The sequence below is a fragment of the Manacus candei genome, unplaced genomic scaffold, assembly GCF_025592945.1.
Source record: "Manacus candei isolate 608988 ecotype Guabito, Panama unplaced genomic scaffold, ASM2559294v1 h1tg000050l, whole genome shotgun sequence".
Taxonomy (NCBI): Eukaryota; Metazoa; Chordata; class Aves; order Passeriformes; family Pipridae; genus Manacus; species Manacus candei.
The window spans coordinates 36,133,068-36,148,019 of record NW_026138098.1 but is presented as its reverse complement, the minus strand read 5'-3'; the positions used below and the strand labels follow the sequence as shown (position 1 = coordinate 36,148,019).

At 46.7% G+C, this 14,952-nt stretch overlaps 1 protein-coding gene across 16 annotated transcripts in view; it reads right to left on the bottom strand.

Moving 5' to 3' along the window:
- Positions 1-175: 175 nt before the first annotated feature.
- The window catches only part of PCDH15 (protocadherin related 15), a 670,595-nt gene continuing 655,818 nt past the window's right edge, over positions 176-14,952 (bottom strand). For 10 of the 16 annotated variants that reach the window (XM_051799597.1, XM_051799600.1, XM_051799596.1 and 7 more), the window contains 6 exons: positions 8,992-9,013; positions 7,573-7,611; positions 6,936-7,009; positions 5,445-5,577; positions 3,103-4,369; positions 176-1,021 (listed from right to left, as the gene is read on the bottom strand). In XM_051799597.1, the coding sequence (XP_051655557.1) occupies positions 975-1,021; positions 3,103-4,369; positions 5,445-5,577; positions 6,936-7,009; positions 7,573-7,611; positions 8,992-9,013 (1,582 nt within the window). In that variant the 3' untranslated portion in view covers positions 176-974. Of the gene's footprint in view, positions 1,022-2,965; positions 4,370-5,444; positions 5,578-6,935; positions 7,010-7,572; positions 7,612-8,991; positions 9,014-10,930; positions 14,935-14,952 lie in introns of those variants that run through there. The other 6 variants (XM_051799610.1, XM_051799611.1, XM_051799605.1 and 3 more) reach the window with 4 other exon arrangements.

Here is a 14,952-nt window from a genome sequence, read left to right as displayed (position 1 = left end):
ATGGATTTATTTTTAATTTATTACTCTGAGTTCAGAATGCAGAGCTCTGGATAATAAATCTCGAACATAAATAGACAATTTCCAAATCTAAACAGTATAGCCACAAGTACCATACAGAAAAACAAGCTAGGCAGGTATAGAACTGCCTGAAAAGTGAACCAAATGGTGCTGTGCATTTATTAGTAGTTTACTGTTTATTAAAACAAGAAATCCAGATCCAAAAGAACTCATTAATTTAAACCAGGGATTGTTTAGTGAAATGGGAGCCTGTCAAAAGAGTTGGTGGGGAGGACAATTATTCGGTACAAATGTGAGTGCAAATTGTGTTTGGAGAGTTTAAAGCGTGCCGTTTGTAGAGGACGGATGTGCACAACACAAACCTCGGACATCTCCCCTGGGTGACAATAAAAAGCGCAGTTTATTATAAACCGAAGTAAAAATGAAAATTAAAAAAAGGGAACTAAGATCACAGTTTCGTCATTGGTATGTGAAGGTTGTTCCAAGGGCCCATCCAGAGCTCCTCCTCGTCTGACTGTGTGTGTTCACTGTGCGACTCCAAGGGCTCTTTGACATCCTCGTGGTCAACAACTGACTCCTGCTCTTCTGTGCTTTTCATTTTGGACCCCCCAGGCTTTGTTACTATATTTTCGGCCCCTATAGTAGAGGCAGCAAAGGAGACACTGCAAGGTCTTGTGTTCATTTTGTCACTGGGAGCAGGTCCCTTTGACAACGTGTTCAGTGGGACGCTCTCCTCGTGCGTCACCGCCAGCTTGTCCAGTTTCTTGAACTGTTTCCCCAGCCTCGCAGGAGACGTGGTTTTTAAGTTATTGCCGAGGCAGACGCGCCGGGTCCTGACCACGGAGCCGTTCTGGGCGATGTAGATGTTCCCGTTGACGTTGGGTTGCACGCTGGGGTTGCTGAGCCGGCTCCTCTGGCCCGAGTCGGGAGCGCTGTCCTCTCCCGTGGAGCTGGTCTCATACTCCGGGTCCACTATCAACTTGATCCTTTTCTTTTTGGCCCACTGTTTGACGAGAAACAGAAAAGTCGTTACATCCCTCCCCTGCCACTTCTTACATCTCCCTGCCCTTTTTCTATCTGTTAATTAATTAATAACTCATATCAGTTTTTCCTAACTCGGTCTGTGCACCTTGGGCTGCGCACGGGAACTGGAAGGCGCTGAGGAGGAAGCTGCTGTGGAGGCAACGCTTTCAAGAGACCACTCTAATGTGTAAGTTCTGGGAAGGCCTTAGAAGTTTTCTTCCATGACTCCATTGTGGATTCAGTGCAGAAATGGCACTGAGCAGCTCTGCTTTATATGCACAACACATCGAGCAGAGGAAAGCTCGGGACCTCCACAAGGGAAATTCTCAGGCACGGCGTCGGCAAAATTGGCTGGCTATAAAAAGAAGGGCTCAATATAAGGCTCTGTGCCAGTTCCAGCCTGGTGGAATCAATGGAGATGCTTGGCTATTAAATGGAAAATGGTGGAGAAACAAGACTTCAGATTTTATCTAATTTATATTTTTTTTTTAAGAATTAATGCAAACAATTTCCACGCTGCTGAGACTTTGTACTAATAGTGATTACCACAGAGTGATTACACAAACCCCACTACTTATTTTAATTATAATTGATCTTTTTAAAATAAATGTCTCCTTGCAGTACGCTGAAACGAGCTCCTACCCTTCCTGAATTAATGATTCAAACACTATCAGCAGATACCATCAGTTAACTCCCCCTGCAAAACACACATGAACCTGAAAAATGACAGTTTTTAGAGAAAGAAAATCATGCAAGGCACAAAGGGGTGGTGATTATTCTTAAGCTTTTGAGAAGTCACACTCGGTACAAATTGGGACTCTGATGCCTATTCCCATTGTTCCTGGCAAAGACATACAATTTTCTTCATATTCTGCTGGATGAAAAGACTGCCTGGTTTAAACAGGAGTCCTGCTGAAACACCCTGTGCAGCTACACTGTTGTGCTGTACGGGAATGCAGAGGAGCAGGCAAGTGATCCTGAATCCAGTTCAACTAGATGTTTAAATAAAATGAAATGAAATCACTGTGCTGTTAGGCAGGAAGGGCAGAAGTCGGGAAATGTGATCCACTTCCTTTCCTGACCCAGCTCACTGGGTGCCCCTCCCTCTGCACCCCTGTCTCGTGCATCACTGGGGTTTGCAACCTGAATCCCACGATCCAGAACCAGTTCAATCCCAGCTCTCCCAGGTAAACTCTGCAGTTTTGGGAGCCTTTCTGTGCTGCAGTTTCCCTTGTCCTGCCTGCAAAGGGGGCTGATGTTGCCAGCAGAGAACTCACCTGAAGATGAGCAAATGTATAGTAGGGGACTGTGAGGTGAAAATATGTGCGATTTTAAAATTTTTTCATCCTCATCATTCCAGTTCTCCCCTGAATCCCATGTTTTGCCCCACTTCCTTCCTGCAGTGTTCCCTTTTGTGTCAGACCACAAACACGGGGTTTGTGCCCTCAGGTTTGATGAGCTCCATCACAGCCACTGCAGAACACGACCTTCCTTTGCTCCATGACGTGTGTGATGCTAAAGGAATAAACCCAAGAACCATCACAATGCATCTTCACCTATATTATGGAAATCAGCAGGAAAATAAAGCACTTCTTCCTGCCATTGCTCCAGGGAAGTTAATCTTTATCCACCGTGAATCACTAAGTGTTTATATATAGTGTGTGTGTGTGTATATATATATATATCTATCTATCTAAAACATGTATATTCCTCTCAGACAGTTTGGTTTTCTACAGTTCCAGCCTTAAGACAGTCAAAAGCTGAATCAATAAGCTTTGCCCTTTTCTCTTTGGCTATCTCTAGTCAGCAGAAAGACCACACAGAAGGCACAGCAAACAAACCCACTCCTCACTGCAAACCATGCACCTACTGTCACTCCTCTTTAGAAGGACGTGGAATCCCCCGCGGCCTCCGACTCCGTGACTCCAGTCTCCAGGCTCTCACCTGACTGAGACTGACTCTGTTCCTGGGACACCTTTGTTCCCTTTTTCACTCTTTTCACATTGGGACCTTTGGAAATCCCACTGATTTCACTTTCTAGGCCAGAAGATTCGTTCTTACTGAGAGTTTCCTCCCTGTCACTACCATCTGTGTCAGCCTCTTCTGCGCTCTCCTCCTCGCTCTCCTCACCACTGACAGCTGATTTCCCTTTCTTGCCCTCTCCAGGTTTTGCAGATGTTTTAGAAGCTGCCTTGCTTGAACTATCTGCTGTCTCATCTGCTTCTTCCTCTTCTTCTGACACCTCTTCTATGGTGTCTTCTATCCCCACGCTGGCGGAGGAGGTTTTGCTCTTGTAGCTGGATCCTGAAGTTTTCCTGTAGCTCGTGTCCCTGTCACTGCCTGATGCAGTAGAGCCGCTGGATTTCTGGCTGGAGCGTCTTGCTCTGCCATGAGAGCTCCCTCCCCTGCTTTTTATACTGGACATTTCAGTGCTTCTGAGGCTGCTGGACTCGCTGGTCCCTGATCTGCTGTAGGAACTTCGTGTGGATGAGCTCTTTGACAGGCTGCTATCCTCATCGCTGTCCGAGTCTTCCTCGTCATCGTCCTCTTCAGATGAGTCCTCCTCCGATTCACTGCTGGAGCTGGACTCAGAGTCGTCCTCAGAATCCCCCAAATCCTGCCCAGTTTCTTCATCCGAGTCCACGGTGCTTTCTGTGGCTTCATCTTGGTCCAGAGTTATTTTCAAGTAGTCTTTGTCTTCCGACTCCGAGCCGGAGCTGCTGCTCTTCTCAGATGACTCATCTGAGGTGTGTCTCCTTCTCTTCTTCTTCTTCTCATAGTCACTGTCCTCCTGCTCACTCTCTGCTGTGATACTTATTGAAACCCCTGATTTTGCTTCCTCTCTTTCAGACTCCTCCTCTCTACGTGCCAAATCCTTGCCAAGGGGCTCCTGAAGTTTCCTGGAGACGCTGATGCGCTTTAACACGTGATTCAGCTTCCTCATGGAAGGTCTGTCATCTGTGGATTTCTGGAAGTAGCTTCCCCTGATGATCATGCTTTTGTCTCCCTCTGCTTGGCGAGCCGACATCAGCTTGGCATAGCTGGAATCCTTCCTGCTGCCCTTCACTTTCTGCAGGATCATCGGGAATATCTTTGCTTTCTTCCATCGGGAACGAGCGGACTCGGCTCTTCCCACCGGTTTGTGAGCACTGACTGCCACACGACTCACATGCATCACTGCTTTCAGCCTCCTTTTGCCCTGGCTGGTCCTGTACAGTCCAGGACCACGCCTTGGGTCCATCCCACCACCTAAAGGTCTAGCTGCTATTTGAGCCCCTGCTGCCTGGCTTATCCCTCTGCTCGGAGCACCTCTGACTTGACTCATCCCCTGCAAATCACGAAAATGAATTGATTACCATCTGAAAGACAGTTACAGCAAAAGCCTGTACCCTAAAATAAGTCAGTAGGAACAAACACACCATTTTTTTCCCAGCAGCAAAACTAACTTACCTGTTACAGAATGGTTTTTTTTACCAAAGTTATGAGGAAAGTTTTACTTGTAGAATAGGCTGCAAGTGCACAACTACCTTACTCTGCAACAGGGAAAAATACTGGCTCAGGAATGTTATTTCTTCTCATTTAATAGTGGATTAAGAGTCTAGGATTCATGAAAATTAGATTATTTTTTTAAAGGAATCTCTACTTCCACTTTCTTCTTGTTGCCACTGACATTTTAAATTTTTTTTACATTCAGTTGTGAAATTTATGATAATGAGTTCAGGTACTGCGTTGCTCAGTGGAAAGTCATCAGTTTTAGGTGGAATATTAGTATCAGAATAATTGAAACACAGAATGGTTTGGGTTGGACCTTAAAGATCATCCAGTTCCACTAGCCCAGGTTGCTCCAAGCCCCGTCCAACCTGGCCTTGGACACTTCCAGGGATCCAGGGGCAGCCACAGCTTCTCTGGGCAACCTGTGCCAGGGCCTCCCCACCCTCACAGCCAACAATTCCTTCCCAATATCCAACCTAAATTTCCCCTCTGTCAGTTTGAAGCCATTCCCCCTTGTCCTGTCACTCCAGTTCCTGATGAACAGTCCCTCTCCAGCTTCCCTGTAGCCCCTTCACACATCGGAAGGTCCCCTCATTTGGTTAACGATATAAAATGGAATTACCTAAGGCTACGTGGATTTTTCTTTGAACTGAAAATCTACACTGAGTAGAAAAATAGATGTGGATAGTCAAAGAAACTTGGCAATTCCTTTCTGTTTCTAGGAGAAGGGAAAGAGGTGCTGACACAAACTTTTAGGGATCGTCAGCAAGGCAGACAATGCTCAGCACGGAAGAGACGCTTATCTGGTCTGTGAGGAACGTTGGTCTAATCAATAATAACACACATCTGACACGGTTTGGTGGTGCTTCATCCTGCTGCAGAGGCAGGCTCAGCACCCCAGAGCCTCTCACCTCTTCAGCTGTGGGTCCATGGGGACTGTAGTAGTAGCCACCGTCGCTCTCCACCACCACCTCCCCGTACTCGTCGTACATCCCCGCCGGGGACAGCAGCCGGCGGCGGCTCCCGTACTGCGGCAGCTCGTACCTGCCAGGGACACCTCGTGAGCACCAGCACAGCCATGGCCCACCACACAGCAATGAATCACACATCACAGAACCAGCTGAGCTGGAAGGGACCCACGAGGATCATCCAGTCCAACCCTCAGCCCTGCACAGCCCCATCCCCAACAGTCACCCCCTGTGCCCCAGAGGACCATCCAAACCCTCCTGGAGCTCTGGCAGCCTTGGGGCTGTGCCCACTGCCCTGGGGAGCCTGGGCAGTGCCAACCACCCTCTGGGGGAAGAACCTGAGATCCAACCTGACCCTGCCCTGGCACAGCTCCAACCACTCCCTGGCTGCTGTCCCTGGTCCCCCCAGAGCAGAGCTCAGTCCCTGCCCCTCCTCTGCCCCTCCCAGGGCAGTTGGAACTGCAGTGAGGTCTCCCCTCAGTCTCCTCATCAGTTGAACACACCAAGTGCCTTCAGTGTCCTCACACAGCTTCAAACCAAGGCCCTTCCCCATCCTTGTTGCCTCCTCTGGACACTCTCTAATGGCTCAATATCTTTCTTATATTGGGGTGCCCCAAACTGCCCCAATATTTGAGGTGAGGCCGTCCCAGGTCAGAGCAGAGCTGGACAATCCCCTCCCTGGCCTGGCTGTCAATGTGCACATGCTCACATCCCAAAGGGATGAAAATGTCTCTCCTCTCCTTTCTCTCTACCTCGAGAAGATAATTATTCCTTTTTCCTTAGTGGCAACACACTCCAAACCTCTTTTTATTCCAACTGGCCACAAGTTGTTATGACCAGACCTGAATGGCCAGGTCTCTGGGATCAGTCAAGAACCCCCCAAGTGCAATGACCTTCCTTCCATCCACCTGATTTCTTGGGGGATCTTTTTTATAACTGTGGAATGAAAAAGCAGGTCCCCTGGGATCAGTTCTGGAGAATCCCTTGTAAGGCCAGCACCCCTGAGGTGCTTGCAGTCAAATGGGCTTTATCAGAACAAGGCAGGATGATGTTTTTCAAGGGAAATTTAAAAGGCCAGATGCTGGCTGGGAACAGAGAGCAGAGAGGATTAATCCCTGAACTCAGAAGGGGAAGAGGTGATGGGAATTAATCTCCAGGACAGCAGAAACACACGAAATAACCAAAGCACAAATGTAAAAGCAGCGTGAGAGATGGGAGCACGCTCTGCAAGTGGAATAATGAGATTGCTAAAGAAGCAAGGAGTTATCAAGCACCCCCTTAACTTCTGGAAAGAGTTTTCTTGTCAGTGCATGCTTTTGTGGACACAAAGATTAAAGTAATCCTGAGGTGAAGAAAAGCCTCCTGATAATAATAAACATCACCAACCTGGAAAAGCAGCATTTTCTGAAATAAATAGGGAAAATGAAAATATACCCATGCTCATAACTGTAGTAATCTTGCCCATAGTATTCCTGCCCTGGATCAATTCCAGACTCCATACTCAGCTCCTGTAAAAGAGAAACACTGAGTGAGTGCAAACAGTCAAACACAGCAATGTCTGATGAAAAAGGCACAAATGCAATTGCCAGTATTATTATTACTTATGATGTAATTACTTCTAATGACTGCAGAAACCATCCCTATTCTGTATCACACGATAGCAACATCTCCCATTTGCTCTGCTGCTTATTGTGGAAACAACTCTGGGTCTGAAAGGTTTGAAACAGAAAGGGTTGCTCATGGGGAAAACCACAGAATTCCAGAGTGCTTTGTGTTGGAAGGGACAGTAAAGCTCATCCAGTTCCAACCCCCTGCCATGGGCAGGGACACCTTCCACTAGCACAGGTTGCTCCAAGCCCCGTCCAACCTGGCCTTGAAAATACCAAGATGCAGTAAATTTAGGATATTTAACTAAAATAACATAAATAGAGTTACAATGCCAGAGCTTTCCTTTTTCTCTAAGAGCCAGGGGGAAAAATTACCTGAGACAGACAGGTTTTTATCAGGAAATGATGTAAAAGCCATTTAAAAACTTAGAAAATAATAAAAAAAAAAAGAAAAATAGTGATACCTCTGGTCTGAGAAGAGAAGGTCTCAGCAACTGCTGTTGCTACAAAAGAAAATGAGAAAGGGGTTAATTAGGCAGTGACAATTACAGTGCAGGTCTTTGGTGCTTAAGAGTGGAAATAAATGCTAAAACCATGGGTCCTTCAGAGGTTTTTTCATGGCAGTCACTGGATCCTCCCTGTGAGAATACTGCCAAGCACCTCATGTACTAAAATCCCTTTACAGTTCACCATTTCCTTTGCCTAATATAAACTCAAATCCCCAGTTTATGGGGTGATTCTCTAAAATATTTAACTCAAGGACTTCTATCAGAGACCAAGAGGACTAAATTCTGTAACTGAATTAAGGGACACAAACCAGCTCTGCAAAGGGAGGAAGAAAATCAGTAAATATCAACCTTTATGACAGAAATGTATTTTGGGGGATCTTGCCAATCATTAAATGAGATTTTTCTGAAGGAAACTCTTCTCTCTGTTATTCATTGCTGAGGAAAATGCTGCTGCAAGAGCAACAGAGCCCACTGAGCTGCAGGGGAGGTGTGAGTAGCCAATTCCTGACTCTTAGAAGAGGATTAGGTGTGACTTTGGAAAACACAGCAAGTGTGGAGGGAATTCCTTGGGAAACTGCTTCTGGCACCTTGTTAAGCAGGAATCTTCCAGCCTGGATGTCACACCTGTGCCACGTGGGATATCAGCCCCCAGGGAATTTGCATCTCATCAATTTTTTGATTCACTTTATATTTCTGGCATCCAAAGTATTCAGTTGCCAGGAGTTTCCCAACAGTGAATCATGGAATGGTTTGGGTTGGAAGGGACCTTAAAGATCATCTCATTCCACCCCCTGCCATGGGCAGGGACACCTCCCACTAGCCCAGGTTGCTCCAAGCCCTATCCAACCTGGCCTTGGACACTTCCAGGGATCCAGGGGCAGCCACAGCTTCTCTGGGCAACCTGTGCCAGGGCCTTCCCACCCTCACAGGGAACAATTCCTTCCCAATATCCAACCTAAATTTCCCCTCTGTCAGTTTGAAGCCATTCCCCCTTGTCCTGTCACTCCAGTTCCCAATGAACAGCCCCTCTCCAGCTTCCCTGTAGCCCCTTCAGACCCTGGAAGGTGCTGTGAGGTCTCCACACAACCTTCTCCTCTCCAGGCTGAACATTCCCAGCTCTCCCAGCCTGTCTCCACAGGGGAGGTGCTCCAGTCCCCTCAGCAACTTTGTGGCCTCCTCTGGACTTGCTCCAACAATTCCATGTCCTTGTGATGCTGGGACACCAGAACTGTGCACAGTGACCCAGGTGGGGCCTCACCAGGGCAGAGCAGAGGGGCAGAATCCCCTCCCTGGACCTGCTGCCCATGCTCAGACTGTGTGGGACAATCATGTCGCTGTAATGAATATTTTAAAGGTGATCAGGTGCAGCCTCACCTCTTGCTGTGCATATCCTCGCCTAGAAGTCAGAAAAAGAAAAAAAACCAGTTAGTAGAATTCTGTGAACCTGCACAAAGATGCACATGGCCATTCTTGCTGGGGAGAGGTGAAAAGAGAATGCAATTAGAACTGGCATGAAAAGAAATCCGTATCTATAATACCAAATACGTTTTTCTTTGGGTTGGCTCTGGCCACAGGGATCGTTGCATGAGAAAGGCTGGGAAGCTTTGGGAGCTTTCCTTGCTTTGGATCACAAATGGAAACTGGGATTTGGGAGGTCCTGCCCTTCCCTGCTGTCCCAGAGACCTACAGAGACCATCCCCAGGGAGACTCTGTTACCTCCCACATCTGTTCAGGCAGTGAAACAACTTCTCTTCTACTCCTGGACTTCCCTCAGGACTTGCTGGGAATTGCCCTGCAGCTTCTATTACTAATTCCTTGTACTAACATTGTTATTAAAATTACTCACTTCCTAACATTTGCTCAGCAGGGGGGAGTTAAATGTTTTTGGGTTTTTTTCTGCTATCTTTTTTTTTTTCTGCAATTTTGCCACAGGCTTTGTGCTTCTGATCTTATTGGGAATTTGTTGTTGTTTTAATTCATTTTCTTGGAGCCATTCCTGGGCATGACAAATGCACTTATGTCTACCAAGTTCTCTATTTTCACATTTTGTGTCGGAAAATTAGAATTGTTTTGGTCTTTTAGGCCTTGGCATTATTCTTAGGGATAAGGCTGGATTATTTTTATTACATTTTTTAAGAAGGAAAGGGTAAATGCTCAAATTTATGTTAGGCTTAGCCTAGTACACAAACAGCACTCTAGGGGAAGTCTCTAATTACACCGAGTAACTAATAAAGAACAGAGTAGAAGTCCTTTTAATTCTTTAATATCACCATCTCTAAAGTTTCCTATTAATATTCAGCACATGGAATTGAATATCAGCATTAAATTAACGCTGTCACCTGTATAATATAAAACTAATGAACAACTGAAATGAAGATTTATCATCAGAAGATGATCTGTGGCTTTTCAAAGCCCGCTTGAGGAACGCTGTTTTTAGTTTCTATATTGCCTACAACAATCTTCAGAGAAAGAAGGTCTGAGGAGAAGCTTATTGCTCTTAATTGCTCTCAGATAGTCATTATATTGCAGATTAAAAGCATAATATAAGTAATTTTAATTAAATTTGGAACTCAGCTTTCTTAAAAAAAAGCACCACGCTGGGTTTTGAGATGCTGATACTTCTCTAAGACTTTTGTGTGGCCACGATTAGGAGAAAAAAAAACAATGCTCAAAAGACATAAAATACCCTTTCACTCAATACAGCACAAGGATCTACTGTGACAGAAAGGCAAAGGCCAAAACAACACCATCTGTTTCCAGGAAGGAATTAAAGCTCTCCACAGAGGGAGGAATTGCTTCTGGATAAACATTATCAGCCAGGCTTCCCCGCAGTCAGTCAGAGAGAAATGTTCAGGGGGAAGTGGGAAGCAAGGCCATGGTGCCTGTAAGGATGTAGGATAATAGGACAGTGCTGGCACTCAGTATGAGAGAGAAACAAGAATGAATTCACATGTATAAATGTGCCAACCTTTCGCTCCTAAAAATGGTTAAAGAACCATGATTTGCCTAAAGCAACATTTCCCCAATTCCTGGGGCCCCAGCAGGCCTTTCCTACTTCATAACGAAAAAATCACAACCCCCAAACACTACTGATATTACTCAGAGGAGACAGCTACTTATCCATTTGCCCTGCCTCTTAAGAGGGAGGTTTCCTGCAGTTCCTAGCTGGAACTGAGGTAGAACAGCTCTGGAAGGGGGTGAGTAGGCTCACACCGTGGCTCCATTCCAGCTCTGCAGGGAAGAGCTTCCCACTGATGCCACCTCTGCTCCTGCTCAGACCTTGGCCCCGTCACATTGATGATTAAAGGATAAGAGGTATATCCAGGGTCATGTTGGACCCTAATTGACCAGATCAGACAAGCTAATAAGGGGTAAATTATACATATAAATATATATATAATTATATATTCTCAACTTGTTACCAACTACTATATTGGTTCTAATACTTTGTAGAGCTGCAGTACCGTGGAATCCTGGAATGGTTTGGGTTGGAAGGGACCTTAAAGCTCATCTCATTCCACCCCCTGCCATGGGCAGGGACACCTCCCACTAGCCCAGGTTGCTCCAAGCCCCGTCCAACCTGGCCTTGGACACTTCCAGGGATCCAGGGGCAGCCACAGCTTCTCTGGGCAACCTGTGCCAGGGCCTCCCCACCCTCCCAGGGAACAATTCCTTCCCAAAATCTAATCTAAAACTCTCCTCTTCTGGTTGAAAACCATTCCCCCTTCAGCACCCAGACACCTCACTGGGGCAGAACTTCCCTGGTACAGCTTCTTTCCTGGTCTAATAGAATTATTTTTTAACAAGGGCTATTAAAAAAAAACAAAAAACCAACCAAAAAAAACCACAACAGGAGAACAAAGGTTGCATCATATGGAAATAAAACTAGTTTTTGTAAACTTTGCAACTTAACTTTCCAGAATGAGAAAGTAGGTGTTCCTCATCAGTGAAGAGCTGACTGCCATGACCCCCTCCCAGACTCTTCTCATACAGTGAAATTACATGTTTAAAATGGAGCTCCTGTGTGATGTCCACTCTTTGCGCTTAGGAACACCCCAAATAATTGTAGCCATATAAAACCTTTGTGGGGTTTATACTGTGGATGACTAAACACCTGCACTTTTGCTGCAAACCACAAAACGAGGCCCTATTTGTCTAATATTTCACCAGTGATGTAATGATCTGCTCAACAGCATCTGTTAGGGGTCTGTGAGCTCTAAAGTGGGGTTTGGGTACTTAAATTCAATTTTTCGGGTTGATCCACCTGAATGTGTGTGGTCCAATAATTTCTCGTGCTCATCTCTGCACATCCTATAAATGAGAGAGATTCTCTCTCAGCAAAAACAAGGTGATGAGGACAATCCTTCCCCTCACACATTCAGCTACTACACACATACCTTGCAACTACAGTCTGCCCAGCAGGAGGACTGTAAAGAAAAATTCTAATGTATCAGCTGGGATGTAATTCATGGAGTTTGGCTCTGGGACAAAGAAAGAGAAACTACCTTCAGCAGTTTGAGCCTGAGGCCTCCACACATGTCCTAACTGCAGATTTAAAACAAACAAACAAGAGACAAGAGACAAAGCCAAGCACCATGGAAATGCTGAGTGGCTCTAAGCAGTCTGAGAAAGAATTCATTACCTTTTTGCTCAGAATTACGACACTTGTTAGTGAACTGGGGGTTTAGTTTTGCTCCTTTATGTAACTGGCTTTCCCAATGTGTTTTTTAGAAGTCGTCATGTTAAATGCAAATATTTTAGATTTTGGCAAAGGACTAAAAGAAAACTTGCAAGTTGGACCAAACATTCAAATGCCCAAACTGCTTTTACTTACCTTTTTTTTTTTTTCCAAGGGACAAGCTAATTTATTTATCTATATAATTATAGTTGACATCTTTAATGTAAAGATCTGATTTAGATGACTGTGAGCAAAAAAGCCAGTAAGTAAATCCATATTCCATGGATTTTTACAAGTGCTTGGTGACACTAATCAGAGTGACTTTATTACAGTTTCAGGTGAGATGTTTCAGCTGTAAAGCTCACTAGAGTGAACGTTCAACAACATGCACATGCAAAATAAAAAACAAACCGACAAATTGTTTGTACACGAAAGGAATTTACAAAATAAAAACTTGCAACATGCAGTTACAATGTAAAAAAAAAACAAAAACAAATGGAAGGCAGAACATGGGTAACAGGAGGGGAGACAGCCAGGTTTGCTGAGAAATCAAGACAAAGCCCTTCTTCTGCCTGGAGCTGCCCCAAAGCGTGTGAGCAGTGTCATCGCTCGTGGAATACCAAGATGCAGCACGGAATTATAGAATGCTTGGAAGGTATCTTAAAGATCAGCTCATTCCCCTCCCTGCCATGGGCAGGGACACCTTTCACCAGCCCAGGTTGCTCCAGGCCCCGTCCAATACCCCGGCTCACCGTGGCTGAGCCTGCTTTGACACCCAACACATGGCAGGAGGTTCCTTCCAGGTGGCACATTTTGTGGGCAAAGCAAGAGGTTCCAGCAAAATCTTACTGATATTACCTACAGTGAGAGCTGCTTGATGTGAAGCAGCGCTGAGCCCGCTGCCGGCTGGGACCAATCCTTGGGGGAAAAATGGACAGTTTCCCCCAGGAATTTTCAGTAAACAGAGAACCAACGTGGCAGAACAGCAAGATGTAGTTCTGAGAAAACAACTTGTAGGTTTACAGGATACATTACAAATTTCCGAGCGGACAGGGAGGACAAGGTCTCTCAGCTGGGGATTAGCGGTGGAAAAGTCGTGATACGCGGCGGGGAAAGGGGAAAAGTCGGGATTGCCGGAGAGTCTGAGGCAGACACCGTGTGCTGCATTAGAGTCAAAAGGTCCCATGCAGAAAACATCCAACTGGGAGCGTCACAGTGCCGTTGACTGGGAGGGGAAGCGCTGCTCCAGCTCCTCCACAACGCAGCTCAAGTTCCCGTTCTGCTGGTTGTGCTCGGCCGCGGGTTCCGGAGTCGGCGGCTCCGGGGGCGCGGCCGCTTTGAGCCGGGAGACGTGCTTGGGCAGCAGGTGGTTCTTGTCTATTTGGCTGTACATGTTGGCCACCGACTTCTCGATGGCAGCTAAATTCTGAATGTTCTTAAGAATCCCTTTGAGCTCCCGGCGAGGGGGAGGCTCTGGCACTGCGGCCGGCGGGGGGACAGCTGGCTGTCTGGCAGGGGAGCTGGGAGGCTTGGCAGGGGACAGCAGCCGGGGGCTAAGAGGGGGTGAAGAAGAAGAAGAAATAGAAGAAGGAAGAGAAACTGCGAGTGGGGGAGGAGGAGGAGGAGGATGTGGTGGCAACAGAGGAGGGGATGGAGGAGGCGGTGGCAGTGGAGGTGGCAGCTGTGGTGGGGGGGGTGGGGGAATTTTAGGTGGATCTGGAATGCTTGCTATGACTTCTTTGGTCTGGGGAGCTAGAAAACTTTGGCAAACTGGTTTCTTTATCCTAGAAGACGGAGGAGTTGGTTTGCGGGTCGGAGGAGGAGAATGTTCTTCAGGAGAGTCGTGGTGAGTGATAATCACAGAGGGGACCACGGAGGCCTCCGCTTCAGCTACTTCAGCACAAGGTGTTGGAGAGGACTGAGGAGAAGGGTGAAGGCAAGGAGAAGCAACCACACTTTTAGGAGACTGCTCTGGGGCGTTCTCTCCCTCGTGGACGGCGCCGCTGTGCGTCGGCGATCGCCTGGATTTCACGTCAGGAGATTTCACCTGCTTCATCTCCTGCAGGGCCTGCTGCTCAAACTGCCTGGCCTTCTCCTTCACGGTCAGCTTGGGGCCACTCAGTCTTTGAAAGAGTGGACTGCTAACATCAACACTGCTCTCCTGACTGGCAGCTCCTTCCTTCCTGGCTTTGAGTCTCTCCTGCTGCCACTGGATGGGGTCCATGATAACCGGCCTGCTCAGAGAACCAGGCGTGTGCCTCCTGGTGAGGTGAGTGGGCACCGTCCACGCCCGGTGACTGCCCCCCAGGGAGGCCTCTCTCAGGGCCAGTCTTGAAGGAGAAAGAGTATCAAGAGTATCGTTCCTTTTCCGTAGAGACCCGGCAGCAGTGGGACTCTGAGGGAGACCTTCCACATACAGCGGGTTCTGAGTGGTTAATGGGTTCTCATCAGATAAAAAAGTAATGTTACTTGAGGATTTGGGGAGGTTATTGTTCAGTGATCCATTGATATTGGATTGCTTGTGAGCCTCAATAGCACGGGAAGCAAAGCTGCTTATAACTCTCTGACGGTCTCCTTCTTCTAAGACTGACTTTGACTTTTTTCCCCTGCTTTGTTGGAAATGGTAGAGAAGAAAAAGACTTGAAAGAAAAGAAGAT